Source organism: Gigantopelta aegis, chromosome 6, assembly GCF_016097555.1.
Source record: "Gigantopelta aegis isolate Gae_Host chromosome 6, Gae_host_genome, whole genome shotgun sequence".
NCBI lineage: Eukaryota > Metazoa > Mollusca > Gastropoda > Neomphalida > Peltospiridae > Gigantopelta > Gigantopelta aegis.
Window position 1 is genome coordinate 70874419 of NC_054704.1, and position 18735 is coordinate 70893153.

Below are 18735 nucleotides of genomic sequence, written 5' to 3' on the forward strand. Positions count from 1 at the left end.
TTATGAAGTAATTGGCTCTGTCTACACCGACGGAGCAGGACGTAGCTCAGTGGTACAGTGCTCGCTTGATGCACGGTCTGTTTAGGATCGATCCCCATCGGTGGCCCCATTGGGCTATTTCTCATTTCAGCCAGTGCTCCACAACTGGTGTAACAAAGGCTGTGGTATGTACTATCCTGTCTGTGGGATGGTGCATATAAAAGATCCCTTGCTGCTAATCGAAAAGAGTAGTCCATGAAGTGGCGACAGCGGGTTTCTTCTCTCTATCTGTATGGTCCTTAACCATATGTCTGATGCCATATAACCGTAAATAAAATGTGTTGAGTGCGTCATAAAATAAAATATTTCCTTCCTTCCTGTCTACACTGGAACGCGATTTTACGTTTTGAACAAAGTGGCAGTTCCTCAGTAATTAGGACACCTAAGTGAATTGAAATAATTGCAGCCTATTAGATTGTCAATAGACAATGAACACCACCTTCTGTAACGTATGCGGCTTGATCATTCGGATTATTATGAGTGTCTGTTCATACCTCAGTGCATTCTCTCATACCATTTTTTTGTTTTTTGTTTGTTTTATGTTGGTATTTTCCGATCATAATATCGCAAGAAAGAAAAACACAGGATGAAATCTGTCTATACTGGAACTGTGTGTAAATTAGCATATTTCGTTGGTCTCAGGTGAATCCAGTTTAGACTGTTCACTGTATATTTAAAGGTATAAATGGTATTCATTGGCACAGTAGCTTATGGTACTGAACTTGATCATTGTTTATATGACAAACTGATGTTTAAACAATTTTCTAGTTCAAACATCGACAGGATGAGCTAAGCAGGGAGCTAGATCGGTTAGGAAGAGAGAAGTCGCAGATTTTGGTCGAAGTCGGGAAACTTGAGCAGGAGGCTGAGGTTTGTAAACTGAAGGAGATACAATACAGTATCATTGGTACAATTCTTTTTAGAAATTCAGTTTGTGACTTTTGTCTCTTAAATGTTTATGGATAAATAGCTCCAGATGAAAGAAAAACAAAACATGATTTAATAATAAAGAAAAGAGTCGAGTAAGAAGATCTGATTAACAGAAGTCCTGTTTAAGTGACTCGTAAAGTACCTTGTCTACTATCACAGTCTTTCTTGGAGTGAGTTGAAGGCATGGCAATTCAAAGTAGACTACTTATAATCTTTAGCTTTAATTTTGATTTTTGTTTTGAAAAGAGTGTACATCTTTTGATGTACTCTTTCAGAATCGTGAAGACAGTGTGAAGAAAAGAGACTCTATCATTCGTAAACTGGCTACAGAATACCAGTTTGAAGGTCAGTATTATTTAATTACACATCAGTTATTTTTGGCTGCATTAAACTCTGCTGTATAAATGTTTTTAGTTTATTGCAGGTACTTGTTAATGAATAGTAATCTCCTTTGTAATCTAATGATCTATTTGATCGTTTGTATCATCCTCCCCTCTATTTTCAAGGGGGTAGGATGAAGGGGCTGAAGTAGACAATCGAACACGTTCAGTGTATTTTGTTGACTGGCATTCATATTTAAGTTGTTATCGCAATATCAAAAAACAAATACATCAAAAAAATTATCTAAATTTGTGTAAACGTAATGTACATATGGGTTCGATTTCTTGCTATTTGTAAAATATTTCTTTTAAAACATGTTGGACATTATTATTTAATAACAATTGAAGATTTTTAAAGGATATATTCTTAAAAAATAAATGATGATACAGATAGTGCTGCAACGATAAACCGGTATACCGCGATAATTGATCAGCTCGATACGAACCGCGGTACAGTTTTGCGTCTCACGATTTTTACACGCTATTTTTTCCTTGTATCTTATTTGACTCGAAATAGGCAAACACACAAACAAAAACAAAACCCCCATAATTTTATTAATTGGTGATGACAGGAAATGTAACAATCGTGTCAACAGTGTTCGAGATTAAAAATTTTGGTCAGTATCCCAGTTGGATACTAACATTTCAAAATCTGGTATCTCACCTGAGAATTTAGTATTATATGGTATCCCGGTGGGATACTGGGTTCTTGAAGTCTGGTATCCAAAATTAAATTCTGGTATCCCCGGGATATCGGGATACCGTTAATCTCGAACACTGCGTCAAGCGTAGTCAGCTTACTTGTTGGCATACGAAGTGATAGGTCGGTTGTACTTGGTTCTAACTTCTAAACAAAACATGTTTAAGTCCAATAAAAATAACCAGTTAACGATAATTACAAATAAATGTTTTGTTACTTACACATTATTATTCATTGTTCATTTATGTTGGAATATGGAGCTACGGCTATCATCTTCAAAGAAATAAACCAACAAATGAGAATCGCTGTTTTTCCCTGAACTTGGAATATTTCGGCCGATCGTTCCAAACACCTCAGCCAATAACCTCTGGTTCGGTTGATCTGCCGAAACATTGCGACTCAATACATACATTTCCGTGTCAAGTGAGCAGCAACGGAAAAGCCTGATAGTAAGGATTTCTGAATGTGATAATTTATAAATAGTCTGACACTGTCACAACGGTGTTCTCGTAGACTAGTATTGTGTTAAAAAATAAAAATGACCAAGAAGAACATTATGCTACTAATAAATGTCGTGGTTTGTATAATCATTTAGGTCTATGATGGAATCAATATTACAAATATTTCGATTTATATACTTAGTATTGCTTATTTAACATCTAAACCTAAAATGTCTTTATTTAATCATGCTTTCAGTTACTCTGGACTAGTACTTTGGAATCAATTACCTAAAGCTATCGGATCATCGCCAAATACTGCTGTTTTTAAATATAGACTCAAGAAATATTTTCTAAAATAATATCATTTGTACATATGTTTATTGCCATATATGTATTTTCTATTTGTTCATAAATGTATATATTGTAATTCTGTATTGTTTGTACCTGAGGGCCTCAGGGAAGATTAGCTTTTGCTAACTGTGTTACCCTCACTAAATAAAGAATTTATTATTATTATTATCTGCTTTCATTAAAAAACCCAACCCATAAATATTAACTTTAAATAATATCAACTATATTGCAATACGGTTTCTTATATTGCAATATATCGCAATGCGGTTTTGACCGTATCGTTGCACCCCTAGATACAGACTTTGAAGAAGATGATGGATAGGATTACTTGTCGTTGAATGAAAGTGAAAATAAACTTTGTGAAAGCGTCATAAACAATGTCAAGAATCATGATTGTAGGGTTTTAAAATATATTTTTAAAATAGTAATTAAGTTATTCTGTAAATTTTATTTGAGTATTAAACTCAATAAGATGTCGCCTAAAATATTACACTCATCAAGAGAGTAAGGATGGGATGGTTGATTTTTTAAAGTTTTCGATTCAATTTTCGGTATTTGGTCCACGGTTCGATTTATTGACGATGCTTTCGACAAGTAGTAGTACAAGTTCACCAATTATGACACATACTTTTTTATAAACTATTTTAAGAGCAAGACACTTTATTTTTAATTTTCATTTGTAAAGTAATTGTGTAAATATAAAATTATATCTTAACTAGAAAACCAAAATTGCATTTTTACCATGCCATATTAGCGTGTTGGGACTGAGATACTTGGGCAGTGTGTTTGCCAAGATTTGAGATCAGAAGGTTGACAAAATAATTTGGGGGCGACATTGGTAGGGGGTCCGGGGATAGTCTCCCATATTTAAAAAACAAAATTCTGTTGTCTTTAGATGCTTTTTGGAGTACATAATATATGGATGTAACTGTGTCATGTACACATTATAGAAGTCTAAAAGAAAGATATATGTCGAGACATATTTCTGTAATGTTTATTATTATTTTGATAGTGTCAAATTTTGGATGAGAAGGGTAGGGTTTTTTTTAAAGTATGAAATAACTCGAATAAGCACATTTACATAATATATAGGCCTACTGTTGATTATTTAATTGAACACAAGTTACATGAAAAGGTATCACTGATTTAAAAAAAAGAAGAAAATAAACAAGCACAAGTACATGCACATGCACATAATATATAATAGTCAATTATTTAACTAGTAATAACTAGTTTTTGGTTTTTTGCTCATACGGAAAGTGAAAACAAATCTGCAAAGAAATTAGCAATGTTGAATCGTTTTAATATGACGGAAATTGGACGCCATTTTATAATTCTTGAAGTTAACACATATACTTTTTTCAATTTTGGGAGGTTATAATTTTTATGGTCCCTGCAAGAACATGCCAGGTTTAAGGGAATCAAGCGCTGTCATTGGCTAAAATACATGTACCATTTTTAAAAAAAGGCGAAAAATCGCAATGAACCGCAGTGCACAAATTGGGAAATGGTGCACTGAACCGTGGGCCTAAAACAGCGATTTTCAGTAACATCGAATAATCATCCCATTTCTACAAGAGAGTGTCATGTTGCTTTCTTACAGATTGAGGTTGACATATTTCAAGTTGGAAACTTGGGTCAGTGATGGCGTTTTCTGATTGTAAAGCTAGATGCATAAATTAAATTGATTTTTGGTCATTGTACAATGTAAATAGGCAGCCTGAAGTCTTGATTGACTACAGGTATTTTACCGTTAGTATTTAATTATACTTTCAAGTAGTACCGTATTTGACCGGAAATTAGCCCATGTCTTTGAATAAGCCCCCCTCCATTTTGATAGCATTTAAGAAATTAGGCCCTCATTCGTAAATAAGCCCACCCCCAACTTTGTCACCTTATAAATAACACAAAACTGCAAGTTTGCTCAAAGTTCATTTAAAAGGTCATACCTCCTGCAAATAATTAAACACACAAATGTAACACAATATTTTACCACCAGTGAGATTTAGTAGTCTAACAGTAACAGTGTGTAACATTGTTTTCAATTTCATGCCTGCAGTATTTCTTTTGAAGTACCCAAACCCAAGTCTGAACTAAAACCAATGTCTATTTTTACCACCACACTGTGTCCGCAGTTAATGCTAATTAGGCAAATACCGTATTCTGATTGGCTAAGAACAATGGCCTAGATTGACAATTCTTTGTAGTGTAAGCTGGCTGCCTGTCAGAAACGTGTGTATACACTATTGAGTTTGTTGTTTTAAGTCTTCTCCGAATTAAATTTTGAATGTAAATAAACAGCACTGGTAAGTAATTGTAACATAGAAGGTGCGTTTCTGATAATTAGATACTAGTAAAAAAAAATTTTTAATTAATAAACTATTATTTATTAATAACAAATGGAACACTAATTAATAGATGTGCTACTGGACGTTTTTCATTTTCTTCCTAGTTCATTTAATTATTATTTATTTTCATTATTAGTTTTTTTGTGTTTTTTTCAACAAAACTGGCCCCTTGTCTGGGAATAAGCCCACCCCATGCTAAGCTTACAATGAGTTGTCTTGGCCCCCTGGGCTAATTTCCGGTCAAATACGGTAAGCTAATGTTTGTAACAAAAAACAGTATTGTCTTCTTTTTCAAATTTCAAATTTTAAATAATTATTATTCATTTCAGGTTTTGAAAGAGGAGATATAACAACTGAGAAATATAGGAACTTTTTTGAAAACATGAAGAAAAAGTTGGAGACTATGATGAATGAAGCAAAAGAAAAAAAGGTATGTTTAATGTAATGAAATATGGAACATATGGAACAACAGTTTTTACTAAACAGATATATAGTCGGAGTAATATATATCTGCTTATAAATGTTTTACAACCATTAAATATTACGATAGGTCAACTTTGTCAGATTTTATCAGATAAAATTTAACTTTTGTATTAGATTGCAAAAATTAAACACTAAGCAGCAACTTTGTACTAAAAACACAAAGGGCTAAAGGTACAAATAATATTTATCTTTTAGTTAGGGGTGTAGAAAGGACATAACTAGTCCAGTCGCCAAATATGAGTTAAAATGCTGATAGATGAGATTTTTATAGTTATAACTACCAGTCCCACAGGCCACCTCCATTTTCTGTCGGGGAGAAATAAATAAAGGTTTTATTTTCCATGTAGTCCAGATGCTACATGTCACAATTTCAAACTGTCTTGAACTGCTCAGAATAATAATGAAATATCTACCGCATCCACCATCTTGTATGTAGTTTTAACTATCTGTGTTCTCCTGAAGTTATGTAGGAATACTGTTTGCTCTCGGTGTCAAATTCATATTAATTTTGAGTAAAATATATTAGTAATATCAGCGTGTGATGAAACAAACAGTTTTTAATTTTGCATGGACACACACAAATGAGAGCAATTGCTCGTGTCAGACCACAAGATCTGTTCATTGAATGAACACATTTGAAGCAATATATTCTGCTGTAGGCTGATAAACTAACAGAGAGTTTTGGTGGACCAGTATGAATTTTTTGTTTTTCGGGTACTGGTCTGGCACACAATAATTAGACATTTCTGTCTCTCTTGTTTTTTCTTCATTACTCATATTAAGCTTTCTGTTGATGATGGATTGTTTTATTCTGTATTTTATTGTGGTTGTTTGTTGACGTTTTTTCTAGGCTCAGTATGAAGATAGAGAAATGGTGATACAGAAGAAAATAGAAGAGCTTCAAGTAAACAAGACAAAACATGAACAAAGCATCCACATGAAACAGAATATAATGGTGAGCAATTCTGTGTGCTTGGCATTTTTCAGCACAAAATGCTGTTCTGAAAGTTACAGTAATTGACTTTTATACAGTCATAGATGTGTTAATGAAGTTTTAAAACAGGTATCTGTTATAGAGGGGTTATAGATGGGTTAAATATTCTTTAATATACTGTGATATATATTCTGTGAAGTTTTAAAACAGGTATCTGTTATAGAGGGGTTATAGATAGGTTAAATGTTCTTTAATATACTGTGATGTATATTCTGTGAAGTTTTAAAACAGGTATCTGTTATAGAGGGGTTATAGATAGGTTAAATGTTCTTTAATATACTGTGATGTATATTCTGTGAAGTTTTAAAACAGGTATCTGTTATAGAGGGGTTATAGATAGGTTAAATGTTCTTTAATATACTGTGATGTATATTCTGTGAAGTTTTAAAACAGGTATCTGTTATAGAGGGGTTATAGATAGGTTAAATGTTCTTTAATATACTGTGATGTATATTCTGTGAAGTTTTAAAACAGGTATCTGTTATAGAGGGGTTATAGATAGGTTAAATGTTCTTTAATATACTGTGATATATATTCTGTGAAGTTTTAAAGTGACAGACCCTAGTTTTTAAATTGTACAACCTATTTTTCACTATTTGAGCTGTTTAGAATGTTAATGTTAAAACCAGGGGCTAGTGTAAATAAAGAATGTGCCAGCAGTGAATGATAAAGCTATGAATATGCTATCCTTCTGTCTGGGGACAGGACTCTCACCCTACAAGGGGCAAGATGTAGCCCAGTGGTAACGTGCTCGCTTGATGCACGGTTGGTTTGGGATCGATCCCTGTCTGTGGGCTCATTGGGCTATTTCTTGCTCCAGCCAGTGCAAGACGACTGGTATATCAAAGACCATGGTATGTGCTATCCTGTCTATGGGATGGTGCATATAAAAGATCCCTTGCTGCTAATCGAAAAAAGTAGCCCATGAAGTGGCGACAGTGGGTTTCCTCCCTCAATATCTGTGTGGTCCTTAACCATATGTCCGATGCCATATAACTAAATAAAATGTGTTGAGTGCATTGTTAAATAAAATATTTACTTCCTTCCCACCCTACAGAAAAAAAGGTTTTGACTTTGCAGTGGTCGGGTTTGGTGGATTTTAATTGATATGCAAGCATGTGTGAATATTTGAATCAATAGCAGCTACACCCCTCATTATTACCACAGAGTAACATAATTGTAAATTTTGGTACATTTTTCATACGGTTGTATTTTTCAGACAAAGAATTCTGCTGAGATTCGAAACATCAACCAGAAACTGAGTCAGATGGACGTCTCCGTGGGACGTCTTGAACATCTCATCCGTGATCTTAAACGAGCTGTACGTTTTGTTGGGTTTCTTCCTTTTATTCTTCATGTATGGGAAGATAAGTATGTAGTTGGTTGTATAAGTGAATGTGTATTGACTTGCTGTTAGACTTCCCTATAAGTAGTTTGGCTCAGTTCATCCATCATCGGCAGTGATCCACATTAGTCTAGCCACTACCTTTCAACCAAACCTGCTAGGGTGACCCTACAAATAGCTGAAGGTCTAGTTGGTATAACTTTCCACGGAGTCATGTTGTCTACTTCACCTCGGCAAGGAATGGACCTTGAAATAAGAGATGAATATTAACACGTTTTTTGGTTGTTGGTTTTTTGGGTTTTTTAATGTAGATGAATTACACGTCATTAGGCTATTATTGTGTAGTTTATTGGTATTACTGGTAAAGTCGAATATATATTTTTTACTCAAAGCATGGTTAATTATGCGGAAAAACATGTTTTTGTGTGTGTGTGTGTGTGTGCGTGTAAGTGTGTCAGAGAGAGAGAGATAAAGAGGGACAGAGACAGACAGACTTTTTGCAGTGATCATGTCTGTGTTGTACTGTTAATAAATCCATTTTGTGCATTATTATCAAATGGGACTAAATACAGAGAGGCTGGGAGACGGCCGTACACACCTGTACTTGTATTGTATACAGATCTGGTTGTTGCCTTGTTTCAGGAGCATGACCTAGAGACAGCAGAGCAAGCTGTAGACACAAACGAACTGAAGAGAGATACGGCTGAGAAAGAGAAAGAACGAAGACGCTTGGATAGTGCACTCAGTGAACTCGAGTAATATTAGACTCTTTTGCTTCTTTTTTTAAAGACACGATCTTGAGTATAATTTTTAGTATTTAAGCATGTACAATAGATCAATCTGATTAAAATTAGCTCTACATAGTCCCAAATGTTTTCAAATTCTTTTCAAATCACTGGCATTATTTTTCAAGTAAGGTTTTGATTGGTCGAATGAAAGGTCAACTAGACATGAGCTCCAACGGGCTGCTGTTAGGTCCACATGTAATAGTGGAGCTAATTTTAGTTAGATTGTACTATAGATTTTTCAGGGGTTTTTTTGTTTTTCAGCTGTTAAGTGTAACCTCGATTTTAATCAAATGCAGTCTCTACTAACTCCATTCTCAGCAGGTGGGCACCATCCTTTTTAGTTGTAGCAGGTTAAAATGTTTGGCAGCAAGACGTGTTTTGTATTAAATCACTTGACAATATGCACTAATAAAAGTCATAGTTGTGATGTCTTTAGCATCAGTAAGGCAACTTAAGTTATGTGGGTGGTTCCAGCCTGTGTTCCATGACTGGTGTAATAAAAGCTGTGGTATGTATTATCCTGTCTGTGGGATGGTACATATAAAAGATCCCTTGCTGCTAATGAAAAAGAGTAGCCCATGAAGTGGTGACAGTGGGTTTCCTCTCTCTATATCTGTGTGGTCCTTAACCATATGTCTGAAGCCATATAACCCGTAAATAAAATGTGTTGAGTGCGTCGTTAAATAAAACATTTCCTTGTTTCCTTATGTGGGTGGGTTAGCTGTTATGTCATTAATTAAATTGCATCCTTAACATGTAGGGTGGTATGGACTGAGTTATTTTAATAAAGAATAACTAGTTAATGATGTCGGATATCTGCTTTAGCCTCGCAGAATTTCCCATTCTTACCTTCACAGGATCCAACGTCAGTAACTAGTTATTATTTTTATCCTGCAGACCATAAAAATTAAGGAGAAAAGCTATTATTTCTGTTATTTCTGCCACATTGTACGATGACCTAAAGGTCAAATGATCGATTTTGTAATGTAGCTATGCGTGTGACGTCATATGAGTGACGTCAAAAGTCATAATCTGCTAATATACGTTTATGACTTTGCTTTAATTGGCCATCATAATCTGTCAGTAGAAACAGTGGTTTCAGGATAAAATGGTTTATTTTCAGCTCTGAAATGAATCGGCTTCATCGCCAGTCGAATGCCCAGGCACAACTCGACATGTTCAAGAAGGACAAAGTGTCGAAGACTGAGAGCATTGAACGTTTGTAAGTTCACGTCACTCGTTTTGTCATTACACTTGTTGTGGGGTGAGAAACTCATTGGCTTTACCAAATTAATAATTGAAACAAGATGTTGCAAGTAATGTGTAATTTGATGGTGGGAAAAAAACCTGTAATAGCTGGAATTATTTTTCACTGCTTTTTAAATAGTCAGTTCCTTTAAATTTTCATTGCTATATTTTATTTATGTAAACTTATTTTACACTGCTTTTTAAATAGAATCAGTTCCTTTAAATTTTCATTGTTATATTTTATTTGTGTGAACTTATTTTACACTGCTTTTTAAAGAGTCAGTTCTTTTAAATTTTCATTGTTATATTTTATTTATGTTGAAATGTAAACAAGACTCATCAGTACTCCAGGGAGCAGAATGTAGCTCAGTCGTAGACCGCTTGCCTGACATGCTGCTTTTGTAGGATCGAACCCCCTCAGTGGACCCAATTACTGACTGATTTCTTTTCCACATCCCAAACAATGCCCTACAACTGGTATATTAAAGGTTGTGGCATGTACTCTCATGTCTATGGGAAAGTGCATATAATTGAAAACATGTAGCAGGTTTCCTCTGAAGTCTACGTATCAATATCACCAAATGTTTGACATCCTACGGCCTATGGCTGTGTCATTAAACAAAACAAACATATGTCAGAATTACCAAATGTTTGACATCCAATAGCTGATGATTAATTAATTAATTAATCAATCAATCAATGTGCTCTAGTTGTGTCATTAAACAAAACAAAAATGTTTTTAAACCTGTTTCAGGAAAGCCAAACATGAGGATGCTATAACCTATCTGATTGGTCACATGCCGCAACAGAATATCCGTGGTCAGATACAGGACTACATGGGGTCAGTATGATTATAGAGTTACTCTTATTATGCAGACATTTCATTGGTCGACATGGTGTGGGCATGATTATGTACTGCGCGGTCGGTGTGAGATCGATCCCCGTCAGTGCTATTTCTCGTTCCAGCCAGTGCACCACGACTGGTATATCAAAGGCTGTGGTATGTGTTATTCTGTCTGTGGGATGGTGCATATAAAAGATCCCTTTCTGCTAATCGAAAAGAGTAGCCCATGAAGTGGTGACAGCGGGTTTCCTCTCTCAGTATCTTTGTGGTCCTTAACCATATGTCTGACACCATATAACCGTGTTGAGTGCGTCATTAAATAAAACCTTTCTTTCATACTCTCATTGGTCGACATGGTGTGGGTATGATTATGTACTGAGGTTTCAACATGGAGTGAGTGCAATTATGTGGTCCATCTTTCAACATGAACTTGAACTGTTTTAATTAAGACTTCAGGCATGTCCATCCCTGGTTGGGTCTCTGGCAAGGCCAGGGACCAGACCCAGGACATAATTACTTAACATCGGGCAATTTTGATATTAACCAAATTGCAGAAAGGGGACATACATACTTTTAAGAAGCATCAATCTAAAAGAATAAAAAATTATTTTATTAAATTATGACGAAATAAAATTTGGAGCAAGCATTCCAAAAACCAAAATTATAATTAAAACAAAATTATAATTAAATTTATCATTTTAAATTTCTAGCCCTAGGAGGTTAGGATAAGGAGGTTAGGATAGGGAAGTTTGGCCCAGGCCTCACAGGGAAGATGGATTATTTAAGAATGAAGAACACCAATCTTATTCAGAACTTTGATGTGACTAACTGAAAGAGAGGTGGGGAGAGAATGGGAGGTCAGAACCAACACTTAACAACCCTACACCCAACCCTCCATCTTTCAAAGTAATTGGGTCAGTCATAAGCTGACTTGCCATTTTACTCATTATTAACCATGTGTCATAAGTAGCCACTTTTTTAAAATACTGTAAAAGAATAAAATAAAATAAAAATAAATTATGTCTGAATTGAAAAACTGAATTGGGCTGATAGTTACAAGTCGTGTTACAGCATGCGAGTTTTAATATACTCCTTTCTATATTGCAGTTCTTGTTTTAGCATAAACACCATATGAATTCATGTTTATATTAGTTACTCAGTTCTATGCTTTATTTCTGAATACATGTTTATATATGACTATCTTACAATTACTGTTTTAGTACAAACAATGTGTGAAGACATACATGTGCTGCGTGTTTGTTATGTTTTAGAACCCAAGATGAGATGGTCAAGTCTTGTTCCGTGGAGCTTCAGAAGGCGAAACAAGAATGTTCTGCAAAAGAAGCAGAGAAAAATATGATTAGGTAGAGCACATTAACTGATACTTCCAGCACATATTAAATGGTTCCATCATGTCACTAATCGCGTCCTGGCACATCATCACATATTCTGATGGTTCCAGTATTTCATAATCTGATGGTCCCAGTGTTGTATACACCATTCTAATGGTTCCATTACATTTAACACTGATTTGTTGTAATATACTGACGTCCAAAAGAAACCATACTAAGAAACATTTATTTAAATTCCTTTATAATTTGGATAATGGAAATGAAATGGTGGTTAAATGTTTCTGCTTTTAGTGAATGCAATTTTGTGCACAACATGCCAAAACACCACTCTTATGAATATATGTCTTTTGGACATGCAAAAGATATTCAGTAGTCTCTCAGAGTCTTGTTATAGTTTCTTTTGGATGTCAGTATATTTGATGCACCACTCAAAGGCCAGAAACAAATTAAAACTGACTCTGGGCCTGGTGAGTCTATCCCTGTCAAAATAAGCTTATGTCTATATTGTATGTTGCCAGATCCATAGTTCTTTTCAGCACACATTTGATTCGGTGCATTTCTTTTTCGACTAGTACCACACTCACCAGACCCAGATTCACCTTTGGTATGCTTTTAGACTTAATGGTCTCCATATTTCATACACCAATCTGGTATAGTCCCAGCATTTCAAACACAACTCCAGTAATCCAAGCATATGTCATGTGACTGAAGATTTTCTTCTTGTTTTGTTTTTTCCCAGTGTTCAGATAAAACAGTGTGAAAGCAAGATAAGAGGTAAGCTCTTTTCTTAACTGTCAGTTTTACTCTGTGAAATTTTCTTTAACACCTTCTGTCAGTTCTGATTTAATTTTTCTAAGTGAAATTTTGTTAACATCTGTCAGGATTACTTTAATTTCCCTTGGTGAAATTTTCTTCTACAATATCAGTAAATTTTACTTCCCGAAATAATCAGTTCACATTGACTTGAAATGTCTTTAGATACTCGTTATTGCTTTGTTGAAATATTTACACGATGGTCAAAAAAAGGTCAGAAAACAAATGTAATAGGATGCAGAAAACAATTACTGAAAGATTTTTAAATATTAAGATGATGGGAATTATAGGCAAAGAGGATGGAAATTTTGAACACTGATCGACATGATAGTCCTCCCTTCAGGACAGTGTGAATTTTAGTCTTGAAGACGGCAATGATGGCATGACTTTTTGTAATTTAGGTTAAGTCTTTATCTCTTTTTCTCAAAAGCTGTAAATTTAAAACCAGTGAAACTTTAGTGAGACTATCTGCTGTGGATGATCCACTCAATTCAGGTTTAAAAAAAAAAAAAAAAAATTGTCTTTTTAAAAGTACAGTGAAACCCCTCTAAACCGGACACCCTTGGGACCAAGACAATTGTCCAGTTTTAAGAGGGATTTGGTTTTTGGAGGTTACGTTCTGTACTTGTGTTACAAAGGGACTTTGTAAAACGTCCGGTTTTGACGAAATTTCGGTTTACAGAGGGTCCGGTCTTGAGAGGTTTCACTGTAAATGAATTTTTTTAAAGTAAGTCTTAGCAGTTTTTACAAGCCAGTCATCTTAAAAGGTTTTCATGTTATTTAGTTCCATGTGGTGTTGTGTATTTTATTGTTTTCTTTCTATCAGATATGGAGGAGCGTTTGAATAATGTGTGTAGCAGTGAAAACTTTGGTGAGGAATTCGAAACAGTTCAAACCAAGGTCGAACAGGCACAAGAGTGAGTTTTCTCTTGCATCAGTTTTATTATAATGGAACACTTTTATAGCATATTTATTGATTGTTTGATCTTAACTATTCTAATTTTTCTTCGTGGGGGGAGGGGGTGTAAAAATAGCTTTGACCTTAAATTGTTATTGTTTGTTGCCTGTCTTTAGCTATGTTTAAGCAGAAATTACATTATTGTCAAAGTTTTGTTGGAAAGTGGGTTGCCAAATTAAGATTGTTTCAGCCAATTAAAATATAACAAAATACAGGCTTATTGAAAATGTAATTTTATCAAATTAATATTTTATAGCAAATTTATTTTGAAATATATTAGCGTATTTCAACTTGAATTTGCATTAACCATCACTCAAAGAGAACAACGGTTCCCATAAAATGTGTCCGTTGCTTAATAGGAGCCAAATATTTGATTACCTTGGTTTATATTTTAGTGCAACATGGTCCTTACTGGAGGCTGAACATTTCATTGTGATATTGGTTAATATTTTAGTGCAACATGGTCCTTACTGGAGGCTGAACATTTCATTGTGATATTGGTTCATATTTTAGTGCAACATGGTCCTTACTGGAGGCTGAACATTTCATTGTGATGTTGGTTTATATTTTAGTGCAACATGGTCCTTACTGGAGGCTGAACATTTCATTGTGATATTGGTTCATATTTTAGTGCAACATGGTCCTTACTGGAGGCTGAACATTTCATTGTGATATTGGTTTATATTTTAGTGCAACATGGTCCTTACTGGAGGCTGAACATTTCATTGTGATATTGGTTCATATTTTAGTGCAACAGGGTCCCTACTGGAGGCTGAACATTTCATTATGATGTTGGTTTATATTTTAGTGCGAAGGGTTATCTAATGGAGGCTGAACATTTCATTATGATTTTGGTTCATATTTTAGTGCAAAAGGGTCCCTAATGGGGGCTGAACATTTCTTCAAGAAGTACGTGAAGGATCTGGAGAAGGAGAAGCCATTTTGTCCTCTGTGTCACCGCGGCTTTGATGACGACCAGGAAGTTCGGGAACTCATTCTGGAGGTAACTGTTCATGTCAGCACTTTTTTGGAAATTTTATTTCACATTCATTAACTGTTCAAGTGCGTACTTTATTGGAAATTTTATTTCACATTCATTAAAGGGAGGGTCAACTCAAATTTGAGCTTCTTGTGTTGGATGGATGCATACCCGGACGACCAACACATACTGACACTAAGAAATGAAAAACATGTAATTTTAGAGTTAATTAAAAAACATGATTATTCCTGCTAACTGAGGGCAGCCATTTTCTTTTGTTTCCGGTGCGTCAGGAATTCTAGCTTGGGGCAAAGTGACGTCAGCTCTGACCAACTCCAGTATGCACAATGTATAAACAAAGGCAATCATTTACGACAAGGAGCTTCTCTTTTATCAACCTGACTTGTAAAACAACATAAATGACTTGTTAATATAATAAACTATTTAACTAAATATACTTCAGCTTGCATTAATAGAATGAAATGGGTTTATAGTATTTTTCTCTCTTAAAAAATCCAAAGAAAAAATGCATATTATTAGGCCTATTGGTAGGGTACGTTGGAGTAAAAACGATCACTTATGATACACAAGTGATAATTTTCTCTCTTTTTTTTTTGGACTGTAATTGATCAGTTTTGTGATTTTAGATGGGGAAAGTCTACTTAATCAAGGGTTTCACAGAATTATTTACAGTAATAAAGCATAACGGCTGGTAATGTCCATTATCATTTTAAGGGTAGCTGCACGGCTACCCCACAATGCCCTGTGATCTTAATAAAATGTGCACTATTTTTTTTGTATGTGTCTAGACACATTGACTGGGGACCGTCTAAATAAACACCTGCCAATCAGGAACCACAGGTACAGGCCACGGAGAGAAAAGACCAATTAACTAAGAAAACACTCCAATTATCATTTCAGTACGTGGGTTAATGTAGGGACAAAACACAATACAGTTATTTCGACACTTTGACAATGATGATTTATTTTGTATTGAAAAATAATATATACTCATTGCTGGCTTACTGGGATGGATATTATTACAGGACATTGCAATGTATCCGCAAAAATCAGGTATGTTTTGTTTCTTCAATTCTAAAGACTAATTCCTGACATGACACGTTAAGTATTAAGTAACCACCACCGGCTCGCCAGAGGGCATATTCACTGGGATGGTATAAAATGGCTGCGCCCGTTATATATACTAGCCATCACATTTAACCGTTTTATTAATTAACTATAAGATTATACTTGTTGATATTAAGCAATATATAATGAACAAAATAAGAAACTTCCGTTAACTTTGCTTGAACATAACTTGATGAAAACAAACCGGGGGAATAATTGTTATATATGCGTTTAAAGAGTATTCCATGATGCATCGTTTGGTGCAAAAATCATGGCCATAGGTTAACAGAAACTGGGAGAAATTTTGACCAAGTGTGGTAGGGGTTAAAAAAAAAAAAAAAAACTTAATAACGGGTATGACCACCTCTTGAATTGACCACTGCAGTGCATCGCAGGCACATAGAATTGACTAAAGTGTTGATTTCTGCCTGTGGAATATTGTTCCATTCCTGAATGAGTGCTTGACGAAGTTCGTTGACGTTAGCGGGTGGGTTGGGACGACGCCTCAATCATCTGTCCAGACTATCCCAGACATGCTCGATGGGGTTGAGATCAGGACTTTTAGCGGGCCAGTCATCAATGAAATCAATGTTATTTGTCCTAAGAAAATTTACAGTGTCTCTAGCTGTATGAGAGGTGGCATTATCATGCTGAAAAATCGAGATGTTGGCATTGTTATGGAACAGAGGAATGACGTGATGAGCGAGAATGTCATCGCGGTAACGTTGAGCATTTAAATTGCCATCAATGACGACTAGTGGTGAACTATACCCATGGGCAATGGCTGCCCAGACCATGACACAACCCCCACCCCCGAAACGATCTCGTTCAAGAACACAACAGTCAGCATAGCATTCATTTCTCCTACGGTAGACACGCACCCTGCCATCACCACGTTGTAAAGAAAATCTGGATTCATCCGAAAAAATAACGGTATTCCAGCGTCGCCATATCCAATGAGTGTGTACACGTGCCCAATTAAGACGATTTAGACGATGACGTTGCGTTAAAACGCATCCGACGTAAGGACATCGTGCATGTAAACCGTTATCCCGCAGACGATTATGAACAGTTTGCCCACTGATTCGGTTATTATGAAGCCCAGGTGTGTTAGCAGCAGTAGCAGTGGCAGTTTGGAATCGATTGCGCAAATGCTTGTTCATGATATAACGGTCTTGACCACGTGTTGTGACACGCGGATGTCCACGACGTGGCAAGTTGTTGGTGCTTCCTGTCGTTTGAAATCTTACGCGAAGATTTCGTATCGCTCGACTAGAACTCCCAACATGCCTTGCAACGTCTTCTGTCGACATGCCAGCATCAAACATGCCAATCGCCTGTTCGCGTAAATTATTGGGTATTCTTGGCATACTAAAAATGCTACAATGTAAAAAAACTTTTAAGTTTTTTACAAATTTTGAAGCGTTTTCGTTCACTTGACAACAATGTCAGTAAGACAAGTAATACAAATTGACCAAATACTACACGGGACATGTCGAACCATGCATGCACGTGCAAATTGAATTTCACGTTGTCGACGATTAACAGTGCAAAAATAATCGATAAAATTCATGAATCCTGATAATACAGCTCAAGACCAATACTACCTATATAATTTCATTACACAATGAATTCTTTAACACAACAAATACTATATGTACAAATCGGAAGTTTCTTTTTTTGTTCAGTATATATCGTTGACTATGCATACCAGGCCAGATGCCTTAATTGTCCCTTTTTTCTAACTGTTCCAAGTTCACACTTTATCAGAACATTTACTTCACATTCAGTAACTGTTCAAGATCACACTTTATCAGAAATTTTATTTCACATTCAGGAACCTAACACTGTAAATTTTTACCTAGAGATGAACACTGACAATCTACATAACATCTCAAGACTTAAATGAGACATTAGAAACATTCCTGAGTTTACTGACAGTGATGCATGTGAATTATTTCATAGTAACATGTTGGGTTTACACAACAACTTGGTGCAACATGTTACGCTATTCAGACTCTTTTCTTTTTTAGACATCAATAAAAAAAATTCCATAAGTTTTTTCAAATTGTTTTCCTGTTTTTATTTTCTAGTTGAAACAAAAGTTGCGTCTTGTTCCGGCCCAGTTAGAGAAAGCGGACAGCAGCTTGTCGGAGTATAAAACCAAGTACGACAACATGATTCAGCTGAAGCCAGTCAAGGAAAATGTAAGTTTAATTTTTTTTTTAAGCATTTAGCTAGCTGGGATTGATCCCCGTCAGTGGGACCATTGGGCTATTTCTCGTTCCAGCCAGTGCACCACGACTGGTATATCAAAGGCCATGGTATGTACCACCCTGTCTGTGGGATGGTGCATATAAAAGATCCTTTACTGCTAATCGAAAAGAGTAGCCCATGAAGTGGCGACAGCGAGTTTCCTCTCTCAATATCTGTGTGGTCCTTAACCTGATGCCATATAACCATCAATAAAATGTCTTGAATGCGTCGTTAAATAAAAGATTTCTTTCTTTGCATTTAGCAAGATGCTGTACATGGGATCAGAATGGACTAGTCCCACTTGCCAAATGCTAAAAAGTTTTTAAAAATGAGCAACCTGTTTTCTGATTGACTGTGCA

At 35.5% G+C, this 18735-nt stretch overlaps 1 protein-coding gene across 1 annotated transcript in view; it reads left to right on the forward strand.

Annotated features, from left to right (window-relative positions):
* The window catches only part of LOC121375736 (DNA repair protein RAD50-like), a 64486-nt gene that overhangs the window by 16151 nt on the left and 29600 nt on the right, over positions 1-18735 (forward strand). Inside the window, exons 13-25 of the mRNA XM_041503341.1 lie at positions 808-909; positions 1245-1314; positions 5518-5618; positions 6522-6626; positions 7885-7986; positions 8653-8765; positions 9922-10020; positions 10801-10887; positions 12162-12254; positions 12982-13016; positions 13882-13972; positions 14881-15016; positions 18214-18327. Of these exons, the coding sequence (XP_041359275.1) occupies positions 808-909; positions 1245-1314; positions 5518-5618; positions 6522-6626; positions 7885-7986; positions 8653-8765; positions 9922-10020; positions 10801-10887; positions 12162-12254; positions 12982-13016; positions 13882-13972; positions 14881-15016; positions 18214-18327 (1248 nt within the window). The remainder of the gene's footprint in view (positions 1-807; positions 910-1244; positions 1315-5517; positions 5619-6521; positions 6627-7884; positions 7987-8652; positions 8766-9921; positions 10021-10800; positions 10888-12161; positions 12255-12981; positions 13017-13881; positions 13973-14880; positions 15017-18213; positions 18328-18735) is intronic.